Source organism: Cupressus sempervirens, chromosome 10, assembly GCF_028749045.1.
Source record: "Cupressus sempervirens isolate cs-2001-9-10 chromosome 10, ASM2874904v1, whole genome shotgun sequence".
NCBI lineage: Eukaryota > Viridiplantae > Streptophyta > Pinopsida > Cupressales > Cupressaceae > Cupressus > Cupressus sempervirens.
Genome location: NC_143127.1, coordinates 418,410,333 through 418,425,314, shown reverse-complemented (window position 1 = coordinate 418,425,314; position 14,982 = coordinate 418,410,333). Strand labels below are relative to the sequence as shown.

The window sequence follows — 14,982 nt, the reverse complement described above, 5'->3', positions numbered from 1 at the left end:
TATATTTGTAAATTAAAAAACACACATATATTAAAATTACTGAACATATAATAAAGCAAGTTGTTGCAGGGCTTTAAATGGGTATAATAAAGCTTGGAAAATGACTCGTTTGGCTTTGAAAGATTTTAGAGGAGAGAAAGTGACTTTTGGCGTCAACTCCACGTTGATCTATACCACTCGCTTAAATCTTTCAATTTTTCGCGGGAAACAAAACCAAGAAAATCGAATAAATTACTGTTGTTTCGGTGTCCGCTTGTGAACAGGAGTCGTTTTTACACTACGTTCAAGTGGGAGAAAAGAAAAATGTATTGACTGCCCTTTTATTTAAATAATATGGTCAAATGATGCATCCTCTGGCAACTGTATTAAGTCTGACAGAGCTTTACGGACATTTCGGTAAGAAGGAGATTTTTCTGCCCACAATAATGCCCATCCCTGGTCTCGCTCACTTTTTCTGCATTCTCACCTTCTTGCATTTGCTTCTCCCTTGTGTTTCCCTGTCGCAAGATGGCCTTATTCTGCTTGAAATCAAAAAGGGATATTGGAGGGACACCCGAAATGCTTTGAGCAACTGGAATGAATCTCACCAAAATCCATGTTCTTGGACTGGAATCTCCTGCGATGCTCTAAACACCGTTACGGCTATTGATCTCACGGGGGCCTCCATTTCCGGCAACTTGACTTCCGCGATATGTGCCCTTCCTAATCTCACTGCCCTGATTCTCCAAGACAATGGTTTCAGCGGTCCCTTTCCACGTGGCCTTTTTCATTGCAAGCGTCTGCAGAATCTCGATCTGTCCAGCAACCATTTTGCTGGAACGCCGCCCACTCGTATCTCCGAGTTGAGCGAGTTGAGACAGTTGAACTTGGCAAATAATGATTTCAGTGGCCCGATTCCTCCAGCATTTGGTATGCTGCGAAAGCTCGAAGCTCTCTTCTTCCACAACAATCTTTTGAGCGGGCCATTTCCTAATTTCGTCGGGAATTCGGAGTCTCTGAAGAACTTCACGATTGGCGGCAATCCTCTGAGTCCTAGTGTGCTACCCACGGAGCTTGGCAATTTAAAGCAACTGCAGCAGTTATGGCTATATAACTGCAACCTTGTGGGCGAGATTCCGACTTTCTTTGGCAATTTAACCCAGTTAGAGTTGTTGGATTTGTCGCAGAATCATCTCTCGCGTTCTATTCCAACCAGTTTAATGGTTCTTGAGAGTTTGAGAGAACTTTATCTCTATGACAACAATCTGTCTGGCCAAATTCCGGCCAACATTGGCCAACTCAGGAGCTTATCCAGTTTCGATTTCAGTGACAATGAGCTTCGTGGCACAATTCCCGAGGGAGTCTCAAATCTGACGTATTTGAATTCTCTGCAGTTGTTCAACAATCGACTTACCGGAGAGATACCTGCTGAGCTCGGCAATCTACGATGTTTGAGTTACTTGAAGCTGTTCAGCAACAAGCTCAACGGATGGTTGCCCCAGAGCCTGGGCACTTTCTCCAACCTCGCTCACATTGAAGTGTGGGAAAATGATTTGGAAGGTCCTCTGCCAGAGAATCTGTGTCGGGGAGGAGCGCTCTATGCCTTCTCTGGCAAGTCAAACAAATTCAGTGGTTCTCTACCTTCGTCCTTCGTAGCCTGCAATTCTCTTCAAAATCTCGACATCAGCAACAATGGTCTGAGCGGCCAGATTCCTCCTGGACTATGGGGCGCCTCCAGTCTCCAGACATTAAACCTTAGCAACAATGAATTTGAAGGCAAGATTTCACCTGCAATCGGCGAACCGAAGAATCTGATTCGGTTGGATGTAAGCAACAACCAGTTGGAAGGAAGAATCCCTGCACATGTTGAACAGCTGACTAAACTTCAAGTGTTCCAAGCCAGCAACAACCGGTTGACAGGGTCCATTCCCCGTGAGCTCGGGGCCTTGAGTTTGATCATAACTCTCCAGCTGGATCATAATTCTCTTACAGGAGAAATTCCCAGCGAAATAATGTTGCTAAAGAAACTGAGTCAGCTCAATCTTTGTCACAACCGACTTACAGGCGAAATCCCTGCAGCTCTGAACGACATCATCAACATTCTTGATCTATCAAATAATTTTCTATCTGGAAGGATTCCTCCGGAGTTGGGAAACATGAAGCTGGATGTTTTCAATGTCTCCAACAATGACTTGTCGGGACGTGTTCCTGAAGCGCTAGACCTCGTGGTTTACAAGGAGCGATTTCTCGGAAACCCGAAACTTTGTGGAGGTCAGAATTTGATGCTACCACCGTGCCCCTCTCCTCATAATTTGTCGCTTCGGAGGTTAGCTACAATTCTGGTACCGCTTGTGATTGTAGTGGCCGTGTTAGTCTGCTCCATTTGTCTATGTTCCTCGTTTCTCAGGAAGGCGAGCAGCGGATCAACGTGGAAATTAACTCCATTCCACTCGATAGAAGTGGACATGATATACATCCTCAAAAATTGGATGAAGAGTATCGTGATAGGATCCGGAAGTGCTGGAAAGGTTTACAAGGTCATTCTGAAGAACGGGGAAGCGGTAGCCGTTAAGAATATCCGCAACACGAGCAGACTACAAGGACGTTTCAACAGAAAGGATGAGCAAGAACTAGAAGAGAATATAGATTGGGACGTCGAGGTAAATACATTGGGGCTCATCCGGCACACCAATATAATAAAGCTTCTGGGTTGCATGACAAGTGAAGACTCAGATTACAAGTTGTTGGTATACGAGTACATGTCCAACGGTAGCCTGTTCGACCGTCTGCACGGTAGCCGAGGACCAGAAACACTCCTGCCGTGGCCGACACGTTACAAGATCGCAGTGGGTGCAGCCCGTGGGCTGAGCTACATGCACCACGATTGCACGCCTCCAATTCTGCACAGGGACGTGAAATGCAGCAACATTTTGCTGGACGGGGAATTCACGGCTAAAATTGCAGACTTCGGCGTGTCTAAAGTGGTTGATAGGTTGGAAGATGAGAATAGGGTGTCCAGTTATGTAGGGTCTCACGGATATATTGCTCCAGGTACGAAGACTTCGTCTTCTCTGAATTCAATAATTCAGCTTTCATGAATCAATAATTTATTTTATATATGAAATTTATCTTTTCGAAATGTGGTATGTAGAATATCTGGATAGGCGAAGGGTGGACGAGAAAAGTGACGTGTACAGCTTCGGAGTGGTGGTGCTGGAGCTGGTGAGCGGGAGGAAAGCGACGGGTGAGGCAGAGTATGGAGAGGGCGTGGACATCGTGAGGTGGATACGCAACACTATCTGGATGCGCGGAGAGAGAGAAGTGGTGGATGCGCGCATTGTGGAAGAGAAATGCATGGAACAGATGATGCACGTCTTACGTCTGGGTTTGCTTTGCACAAACAGAGACCCAAACCAGCGGCCATGTATGAGACAAGTGGTGGAGATGTTAGTGGCAAGTGGTGTAGAGAATCACAAGGAGACGAGGGATGGAAAACCGTTTCAGCATTTTGAATCGATCTCGGGTAGTCAATCCGAGAGCGAGAACCGAATGGTCGACTTTTCCAGATTAATGGACTTACAGAAATGATTTAATTTAGGTTGGTTTATTAACATTAGCGTTCGTTTTGTGCGTTCAAAAGTTTCAATTGTTAGTTGCTTTTCTTGTATATATTCAGGTTTAAATGTATAATATTTTAGAGAGCGTGAGAAAATAATCGTCTTCTTTAATAGAGCTCCAATCTTGACTATATGTCACTGATATCTTAGTCGTTATGTTAAAAAATTAGTTTGTATGAATTGATTCGTGGAGTATTAATCTTGAATATATTTAAGTGGCATTTGTAATTGTCCTCCTCAAATAAGGGCTAATTTCAATTGTCATAGGACACTGAGGTTGAATGTATTAAAGTGATATATAACAGTTTTATTGAAATGACAGGCTTATTTCAATTGATTCATTGAATATTAATCTTGGATATATTTTAGTGATATTTTAATAGTCATGTTGAAATAATAGTCTTGCCTCAATCAATTCATAGAGCATTAATCTTGTATTTTGGTGATATTTTAGTAGTCATGTTAAAATAGCAATCTTGGTTCAATTAATTCATAGAGCATTAATCTTGAATGTATTTTACTGATATTTTAGTAGTCAAGTTGAAATTTGCTTTGATACATACAACATTAACCTTGAATGCATAGTTTATTCATGTTTTAGTAGTCATGTTGAAATAACAATCTTATTTCAATTAATTCATACAACATTAATATAGAATGTATTTCAATGTTTTAGTAGTGATGTTGAAATAATAGTCTTGACTCAATCAATTCATAGAGTATTAATCTTCAACTTATTTCAATGAATTCCAGTAGTCATGTTGAAATAGCAATGTTGCCTCCATTGATTCAAATGTATTCCATTGATATTTTAAGAGTCGCATTGAAATAATAGTCTTGCCTCAATTGATTCATAGAGCTTAAATAACATTAAATGTAGATTTTTATAATTTTTATAGTCAAGTTGAATAGTCTCGCTTCAATTAATTCATATAATATTAAGTCTAAATATATTTTAGTGATTACTAGTCATGTAGGAATAACAATATTTGCTTTGAAATTGATTCACAAACAAACAATTTTCAATGTATTTTAGTAGTCATGTTGATATATCAGTCTTGTTTCAATTGATTTATAAAGAACTAATCTTGCTAGATGTATGTAGAACAAAGTCAAGGAAAGGAGATACTCTATTAGAAAAGAAAAAAATAAATAATCAATTTTTCCATTTTTTGTATAAGAGGAATAATGTTTTTTATTAGAGGATATGGATTAGAGGTCAACATATAAGAGGAGTACAACAAAGTGAGTTTTTCAAACTGAAATCACCAATATCCTTATTTGGAGAGCATATGATAGAGTATTTTAGAATACACTGTGTAAGGGTGGCTCAATTAACAACCTTCAGTAATATAATCTAAAATGATCAAAGTTACTATCAAATGTTGATAGCCATAAATATTTATAGTATTGTTAAATAAAATATTATATCATTGTACTTTAAAGAACTATTATATGCATTGCTTAGTCAGTATAACTATAAATAATTATTGTTTGGTTGGTTGATATTACCTTTAGGTACTCTTACTAACTTTCAAAATTTTCATTTTTGATACTTCGTTGATTTTCATACATTGCATTAATGAAATAAACTTTGATCACATTAATTAGAATATCAAAAGACACTCCACCATTACATAATAAGTAGTAACCATAAGTGGGGTTAATCTCTAGTTTAATTTTAAAGATATATATTTCACATTAATTTATGGTAAAGGTAGTAGCTAAACCTCTAATACTTATTAGATTTTGGCATAATTTTTAATTCAGTCATTTATTTGATTCATGATTTAGAAATAGAATTATAGATTATTTTTATTTATTATGTACTTTCTCTCTTTCTTTATCATGTGAGAGTTGTGTTTGGTAATATTTAAAGCTTAATGTAAGAAAACTCAAGTGCGGAAACAGCTTCCTACACTAATCTCATGAGGAAAGTATGATGCAAATCCTATTAAAATCTTCCACACTTACAGATTCAATATCATGTAAACAACAATATTGCAGCCAACCATGCATACAGAAAATAGACAGAGAAAGGAACACATAACACAAGGATTTGCCAGTGGGGAAAAACCTTTCGGTAAAACAACCTCACCCCTTCAAAACCTCCACAATGTATTATCTTCAACACGAGTTTACAATACACTTGCAATACAAGTTCAACATCAACAACAGAAGACTCCAGTAGCTACTCGCAGTACCAACAATACACCTTTTTCGCATCGCATCTCTTCGCAACCCTAAAAATGCTTATAACATGCGCTTCACTTTAGGGCTACTCACAAAAGGTAAACCATATTAGGGTTTTACCATTGTGGTAGAGTGTACAGTACTCAAATATCTTAGTTGCCACATGTCTTCACCTGTTATTGAATCTTCCTAACATAGCTCTTACGTGTCCTAGAAATCCGTCATAACCGTTTTAGTCATGATCTCCTTACACACAATTCAATATGTCGACACATCAACATTATTTGCAAGAAATACATTTTACAAAACAAATAATAAGAATAGGAATTATACAAGGTTGAGACACCTTATTCCTAACACCTAATAATGCAAAAATATTCATTTTTACTCTAATGTTCCACTATGGAACATGAAAAAAAGTTAAATATGCACAATTATTCTTTAATTTATAGAATTATCACATGCATAATATCTGGTAACAATGTTAACAATATTATAACATAAAGAGAATAATCATGCAAACAATATTATAGCATAAACACAATTATCATTCCACAATCATGCACAAGCATAAGTCTCAGTCTTGACAAACATCCAAGTGTTACAACATGATTAGGCATAGAAGCTTAGTAAACAATTAACATTAATAGAAGAAAGATAAGGAATGATGATAAACATAAAGAAAAAATATCATGAAAGCAATCAAGATTTGGAAACCAACTTATAATCTTAGAAGAAGTGAAATGCGAGAAGAGGTATTGATATGTGCATGCCCTAATCTCCAAGTGTAGATTATAAAAGATAAAAGTTCACAATATAGAAAGCATAAAGATTATAAAAGATAAAAATTCACAATCTAGAGAGCATAGAAGTCTTACGTTGAGAGATTTGGTGCTAAAAGCTAGATAGTGGCACTAAAAGCTAGCTGCTGACGTGAAAAGTCTAGGTGCTAAAACTCCAATGCAAGTACCAAAATATAGAGAATTCCCATCCAATGAATGGTTTATCTTAGCCTAGTAGGAGAGTATATCATAATCTACATGCATGGATACTTAAACAAACAAATTACTTTAAAACACCTCAAATTTTAACATGTAAACTATGTTGACTCTATTGTATAGGTGAAAATAATCTAACTCTATATTTGGGAATACTCAATATTCATGTTCAATGTCAACTTCACTTAATGCATCAATTAATATGTCACTACTAATATATTGATAGTAGCTGGTAATGTTACCCATCAATGTGGCACCCTTATGGCCACCCCATCATACTTATGGAGATGACCAAATGACCAAAGAAAGAAGTGTTAGTTTTGTTAGCTTTGGACAACTATTTGTCCATTTACTATTATTTAGCAAGTAATTGTTTTGCTAACTAATTGGTTAGATTAGAAACAAATATTTGTTTAATTGACCACTTTTGGAAACAACTAGAAACTGACTTGGCTAGGGTTGTTAAGTTGTTTTAATCTCAACCATCGATTGTAAATCAATCTTGACCATTGGTTTACCAACATGAGTAGTATATAAAGGAGGTCAGAGGGGCATTTGGAGAACATGAAGTTTGGAGAAACGTTTACAGTGTTAGCAAACAGTCTTGCAGTGTTAGCAAGGCATAGTGTTAGCATGGGAATAGCAGTGGGGAATATCAGTGGGATAAATTAGGAGGTTGTCAAAATTCTACCAGTAAGAGGCAAGGAATTTTGTATCTCTTGATTTGCTGAAGTTTAATATAATTTCTGATCTGTAGAACTAGTTTTCTCTTAGGGGTTTTTCCAGGCACAATTTGTCTGAAAATATTGTGTTCATTGTGTTGCACATTTCTTTCTGTATTTTATAAGTGAAGTTGCAATTGTGTTATTTTTCGATATTAGCTAGGAATTTATTTTCAGCAGTTTAATAATCATTTATGATAAGAGATTAATAATCAGTGACTACAATAGTTAAATTTTTCACATGGTATCAGAGCATTGTTAAGGGTAGAAAAGTTTTGCCCTAGGAAAGAAATTTTGATCTCTTTAGATTTATTATTGCTTTAAACCCTTGAGATGGCTTTAGCTGGTTTGAGAGATCAGGATAGATTGGATGGTGCCTCAAATTTTGGTGTCTGGAAGGCCAAAATTTCTTTATTGTTGGAAGAGAATGGTATCAAGGATTATGGTACCAGTGTTTTACCTGTACCAACGGATGCAACACAGCTTGCAGCATATAGGAAGGATGATGCCAAAGCGAGGAGGATTATCCTTGATGGTGTCAAGGATCATATTGTTCCACATATCATAGAGCTAGATACAATGAAGAAGATGTGGGACGCCATTCTGAATCTATACCAGAATGCTACCACTAATAGGAAGTTGATTCTCAGAGAGAAGCTAAAGAATACCTGAATGAATCAGGGAGAAGATGTCACAAGTTACCTTACCAAGCTCAGACTTGTCAAGGACAAGTTAGCAGCTATTGGAGATAGCCCTAGTGATGACGAGCTAGTGAGAATAGCCTTAAATGGGTTTACTAAACAATGGAGCGGCTTTGTTCAAGTTGTCAGTGGACGAGATACTTTACCAAGTTGGGATCGACTATGGATTGATTTCACTTAGGAGGAGTTTAGACTAAGTCTTTTCAATGGGGCCAAAAAGAGTCAGAAAAATGAGGTGGAACAAGAGAACGTTGCCCTAGCGGGTAAAGGGAAAGCAAAGAAGGGATCTAGCAAAGGATCAAATTCACAAAGTGAGACGAAGAAGAAGGACCTTTCTAAAGTCAAGTGCTTTGGATGTCACGATTTTGGCCACTATGTCAGTGATTACCAGAGAGGAAGAAGGGTAAGAAGCAGGTGGCAGCTTTAGCAAGTGCGAAAGAACTCTCCAGTAGAATGGAAGATGAGTTTGCACTCATAGCTTGTATGGTTAGCTCAAACTCACAGTGTGTTTGGTATATAGATAGTGGGGCGTCATTTCATATGACAGGAGTTAGAGAGTACTTCTCTAGTTACAAGGAGGAGGACACCAACATCCAAATTTTTATTGGAAACTTGTCCAAACTCAACCCTGTTGGGAAAGGGACTGTTCCGTTTTAGAGGGAGAATGGAAAGATAATCTCACTTCATGATGTGTTGTATGTGCCAGGCTTAGGTATGAATTTGATTTCTGTATCTGTTCTTCAGGATAGGGGGTATAATGTACTCTTTAGAGGGACAAATGTGTTGATTAAGCACAAGGATTGGAAATCACCCATAACTATTGGAGTTAGGAGTGGTCGCCTTTATAGATTGCAGTTTGATACTCCTAAGGCACTTATGAGCAACAGTAATCCTAGAGATCTTGGAGAGCTATGGCATAGGAGGATGGGCCATATTCATCATCGAGCACTTAGATTGCTTTGTGAGACGGGGATAGGTGTTCCAGAGGTGAGGATAGAGCATGACGATGTATGTAAGGGATGTGTGTTGGGGAAGTTTGCAAAAGCATCTTTTCCAAGGAGTGACACTAGATCTAAGGGTGTTCTTGATCTAGTACATTCAGATGTTTGTGGACCAATGTCAACGAAATCTCTTAGAGGATATGAGTACTATGTTACTTTTATTGATGATTTCTCTAGAAAGACCTAGATATACTTCTTGAAGACTAAGGATGAGGTTTTTAGTCGATTCCAAGAGTTCAAGGCTCTTGTGGAGAACTTGACAGGAAAGAAGATAAAGGTTCTTCGGTCAGACAATGGAGGCAAGTACAAAGGAAATGTCTTCCAAGAGTTCTGTACCAGAGAAGGAATCAAGAGAGAATGGAATGTTCCTTACAATCCATAGCAGAATGGAGTTGCTGAGAGGAAGAACCGTTCTATATCGGAGGCAGCAAGAGCTATGCTACATGACCAAGACATGCCCCATTACTTATGGGTAGAGGCGTGTAATACAGTAGTCTACATTTAGAATAGAGTTCCACACAAGGTGCTAGGGAAGATCACACCAGAGGAGGCTTTCACAGGGAAGAAGCCAGATGTTAGTCACTTTAGGATATTCAAGAGTTTGGCATATTGTCATATTGCAAGAGATACACATACAAAGTTAGATCAGACTGCAGAGAGGGGGTACTTTGTTGGGTATAGTGAGACCTCAAAGGCATATAGGATTTTCATTCCAGGGACTAAAATAATTATTGTCAGATGAGATGTCAAGTTCATGGAGGACAAGGCATTCAGGAGATCTAGAGATTTGCCAGCAGATGATCAAAGTGAGCAACCAACAGAAGCTCCAAGACCAAGTCAAGAGCAACAAAGCTCAAGTACAGTTACCAATACAAATGTAGACTCAGTTAGTGAAGATTCACAGAGTATGGAGCAAAAGGTGCAACAGGAAATGCATCTAGAAGACTTAGAGGTTGACATTTCATCCTCTACAGTTGGCAGTGGGAACCAAGTGGTTCCAAATACACAAGGGGATACTGAGGAGTTTGTGGGAGCTCCTAGGAACAATACTAGATAGTGAAGACAACCAGCCAAGTTCAATGACTATGTGGCATTAGTTAGTCAGTTGTGTTGGCACTAAAAATTGCATGGTCAATTTTTAGCACTATTGAAAAAATCAAGCCCTTAAATGCTTTTAAAATGTGTATGTACCTGGTTGTACCCAGCTATTCCATTGAAGCCCCAAAGGTGTTCAATATTTATAACACCTTCCATTCATCCCGTTTACCTTTTCCATGAAGATAAATCATCATTTTGAGCTATTTGGCGAAGTCCTGTTTCAAGCATTTGTCAAATTTGCAATTCTGCCCTAGTCTCAAATAGCGACAGAAGGCTGTATTTTTTGTTGAATATCTTGCACCCAAAAAATGTTTCAAGACTTACCACTTTGGGAGTATCTAACATCCATACCTAATAACCTATTTTTCAGATTTTGAGTCATTTCGAATCCGTTTGATTAGGTTTTGAATCCCTCAAAGTTGGTCAGTTACTGTTTTCATGCTTTTGCACTTTGCACCTAATTCTGGGAAGCCCTGTTTGACATGCTATAACTTTTGACCAGTTAATCCAATTGCTCAAATTCCTTTTGTGTTGCATTATAGACATCAGAGACTTGTTATCTTTCAAGTTTCAGCTCATGACGAATAAGTTTGATTAGTTTTTAAACGCAATTCGAAACGCAATTTCTTAAGTTTTACTGGTGTCAGTATTTGCAGATTTGTTAGTAGCCCTATTCATGATGTCATATCTCCTGATCCGTGATAGGTGAGATCAAATGGTTGGTTTCCCTGTGTTCTATACTGAAAATACTTTAAGTGTACCAGTTTATAAACCTTGACGAATCCGTTTGCACACTTTTCCAGAGCCTTTTCATTTGCAAAAAACATTTTTTTGTTGTCTCTTGTCTTGCAATTCTGAGTAGCCAACTTCAGACGCTCTCCCAATGCACCTCATGATTCATCAAGAACCCAAATCATATAATCATACTCTCCTCATGGCAATCTACCAGTCCCCCAGTATTCATTTCCCCATGTGCTCATTTGCCTAGTTTTCCAAGCCGATTCTAGAGCCAATTTGTTGTTTTCTGACATGTTTGCTTGCAGGTAAATCTAAGAAGACAACTTTGACGGTCAATATCTTTTGACTGGAAATTTTTCATGAGATGAGATCTGACAAGGTAGAAGTATGGAGAGAAAAGATTCAGTGTGTCGGTTTTTAGATCCTGATCAAGTGTCCGGGTTAGTTTTTAAAGGCAGTCAATAGACCTCCTAACATTAGAGTCACAGTTGGCAGAGAGTGAAAAATTGAGTTTTTAATGATTAATCTATGATCAAAATTATTTTCGATCAATCTGAGAAGGTCAATGGATTAGTTTGCATATCAGTTGCTCAGAAACGAATTTTTTTTTAGCCAGACCCACCTTGGGGCCCGACTAAATTCCATTGGATTGACAAAGCATGATGAGATTTTCAGTATTATTAATTGTGATTGGAATGAATTTTCTTTATTAATGTATTGTAATGCAAAGGAGATATAAGTGGTGATGATATGATTGAGTTTTGAGGGCAAAACTTGTTATACTTAAGTAATGAAGGCATTTGTTGTAGCACATATAGTACCTTTTCATTTGAAAGTGTGAGAGGAGCTTGTTGTTGCTCTCAAGGCTCCAGAGGAAAGACTTCTCCACTTGAAGCGTGAATGCCTCTTTCAAGATGTTGACAATATAAGAGATATAGAAGTAGTTGGCTCCACATTGGAGTAGGAAGATACCAAAGTTGTGCTATTAGAACTAGTGCATGAAGTAGAATCTATAGATATGTTCCCACTTGCATTACAAAGAAGGTCCCGCTCTCAAAGCAATGCTGCACCTCAAATTCCTGTCAGCTTTCAGTATAGGCAACTAGAAGAAGTTGACCATGGAAGGTAAAATGCCCACGTCCACATCAAGAAGATGCCATGAAGTCTACATCCAAGCATGGAATACGCTAATTAAAAAAAACACAGATCAAAGTAGAGGATACCTACAGCAAACAAAAATACGCATTGTAAGCATGAAGTTAGCTGGCTAGAGAAGAACATCCTTGCAAATGAAAAGAAAGCGGCAAGGAGACACCATAAAAGTGATAGGATCTCACTAAGGGGCAATGGCATCCTCTTGTTCTATTTCACCCACGTGAAGGATGAAACAACGTAAAGGGCATCCTTCAGTGTATGGACATGAATGGAAATATGTAGAGGCTCCGGGGTTACGGCAAAAGAGGATTTAAAGGGTGCCCAAAAAATTGTAAAGGATGTCTGAGGCCGTAAAGATGTAAAGCAAGGCCCCAGCGTGAGAACGTAAAGAAAATTTCATCTGCTCATGATCTCACAGAAAATGAAGGTAATGTAATTAAAGGGAATTAATTAATCAATTTTGATTAGTTAATTAATTCTCAAATCTTGCATAGTCAGACAGATTTTGACATGTGACGTCATAGGAATGAAGGGATGAGAAGATTTTGAAAATGAAGTAAAAGTTCAGAAAAGTTCCAACCCATGAAATGAAAAATTTAAATGAATTTGAAGTTTATATAGTTCAACTATATAAATTTTTAAATTTTTTTGAATTTTAATGCTCTAGTTCAGTCCAGGGGCCTGTTTTTCAAACTACCGTAACAGGGGCATTTTTTTTCTGAAATATGCACTTCAATATACCGTTGGAATCGGGAAGACCTAAATTTTCCAATTCTAGAGTAAATTTTGCATAGGTAGCAGTCTATTTGAGCTACAGGAGGATTTTTCTTAGGTACCTGAATTGCAACAATATTCAGGTATGGAAGTTCAGATTTGATTTTAGCATGGAAATGACCTATACAATTAAAAGGTAGTGAAAATGAGGTTTGAGGTGATTTTAACCATTTTCAAATCAATTGTATCTCAATTTTATCAGTATTTCATTGAGGCAAATCAAATTTTGTAGTGAATCAAAAGGCTTTCATCATTTGAACAGAGATATTTCCCAATCAGTTAGAGTGTAATAATGAAACAAGATTATATCAGATGGGTAGAGAGATGAAAGAGGTGATTCAGTTGAGAGAGATTGAATTTCCAAGTGGACAGATGTTGGTTTCAGATTCAATCCGAGAATCCTTCCTTGTCTATATCTTTCCCTTTCTTTCTCATTTGGGGGGTTCCAGTTTTTGCACTGAGACACCATTCTTCAGCATTTCTTCTTGTATTGAACAACATTTTGAGTTTTAGGCAAATAGTTCATGTCTGTTAGGTGATTTATGAAGTATTTTGTACATCTTTCATGTATTTGATTTCAACGAAAGCAAATAAAGAGCGACAATGGTTTCAAATTCAGTCTAAATCTTGTCTCCTATTTGTGGATTTGTAATCTTTTCTAGTTTATGATCAAAGACCATAGATTAGGTTGCATCTCATTTAGTGATGTATGTGATTGAAATACCTTGCTTATGGAACCAAGAGCCATGTATCCGCTTGGTGTTTGTCACGGGGTTTATTGATTTCATGATGGGATATTCTGAGTATGAGATTCATTTTGATGCAGATGTCAGTTCACAAAGTGAAGGATAGATCAAGGATCTTGATGTAGAGATATGTTTGAGATTTCTAGGAGATGTATGGTTATAATTCATTTAATTAGCCAATAGATAAGGCACTGATCACAGATAGGATCATTAAATTTTGTTGCTCATACCTGTGTCTTGCTATCATCAATCTATTAAATCATTTTCATTTTTTGTTGAAAGGTATTCAAACTATAACCTGCACTTATCTTTCCAATTTCATGAGTCATGTCCTTAGCTATTTCATGCTTGTGATCTCCTAGTTAAGCATAGAAGAATTAGGGGTTTCATCTACTTTAATAGATCCTGATTATGTTTATTACACTGAATCCATATGTCAGATCTAAAGAGGTTCACCCATCTAGGTTTTGCAGAGCCTGAAGTGCAGAAGGAGTATAGCCTTATAGTTGGCCCAAGTTCTTCGTAAATTATGTCCATTATTGGAGATAGCTGCCCATAGACACATTCTTGCCTTCCATAATTGGTTGTTCAAATTCTGTTAAATTGGGAGCCAACAAAATGGCAACTTTGCTAGGGAGATTATGAAGAAATTCATTGTTAGAATTACTGGAATCTCTGGTATAAATAGCAAGGTCGTGAAGTATTTTCCATTTCTTTGCTGAAGATTCATGTTCCCCAGTGTTCTTATTCATTGACAGCAAAAGTTTAATTGAATTGAATGATTTGCAATATCAAAGTCACTTGAAGTTTTGATAAGTTGCTACCAAAATTTAGAGTTAATGTCATGTTCTTTTAGTTTGTCAAGAATGTGAAATTCCCCTGTTGTTGAATACAATTTGCAAATACTAGTTGTAAGTTCTGGACCATCTTGTTTTGTTTTGCAAGTTGGTTAATCTTTTCTCACTAAGTGAGTGGCGACTCAAAGTAAAATCTATGCACCAGTGCTTCATAAATGTGAAGGTATTATGAAGGGAACAACAGTGGGAAGGTAGATTTGAAGAATTCATTTCAAGTTCTTGACACTAGGTAAAAGAATCAAATGAGATGTAGTGCAAGTGTTAATAATTTTGGTTAAGATTTGAATCTATTGTTATTTGTAGCAATGAAGTAGTTGCAGGCATCTATAATAAAAGGTATTTTCCATTCTCATGTGATTTTATTTACATGAAAGTAAAAGATTCACAAAATTTTGTCCATCAA

At 37.3% G+C, this 14,982-nt stretch overlaps 1 protein-coding gene across 1 annotated transcript; it reads left to right on the top strand.

Annotated features, from left to right (window-relative positions):
• The first annotated feature begins 412 nt into the window (after positions 1-412).
• Positions 413-3,841, top strand: LOC149534486 (uncharacterized). Its single transcript, XM_089804099.1, has 2 exons — positions 413-3,030; positions 3,131-3,841. The coding sequence occupies exons 1-2, from the start codon at positions 426-428 to the stop codon at positions 3,565-3,567; spliced, it is 3,042 nt and encodes a 1,013-aa protein (XP_089660225.1). The 5' UTR covers positions 413-425; the 3' UTR covers positions 3,568-3,841.
• Positions 3,842-14,982: the final 11,141 nt, after the last annotated feature.

What these genes read in the sequence shown, in the direction of transcription:
- LOC149534486 (XM_089804099.1), top strand. Translation starts at nt 426, where the DNA reads ATGCCCATCCCTGGTCTCGCTCACTTTTTCTGCATTCTCACCTTCTTG. An exon ending in TCACGGATATATTGCTCCAG is followed by an intron (nt 3,031 to 3,130) that starts GTACGAAGACTT and finishes TGTGGTATGTAG; the next exon opens with AATATCTGGATAGGCGAAGG.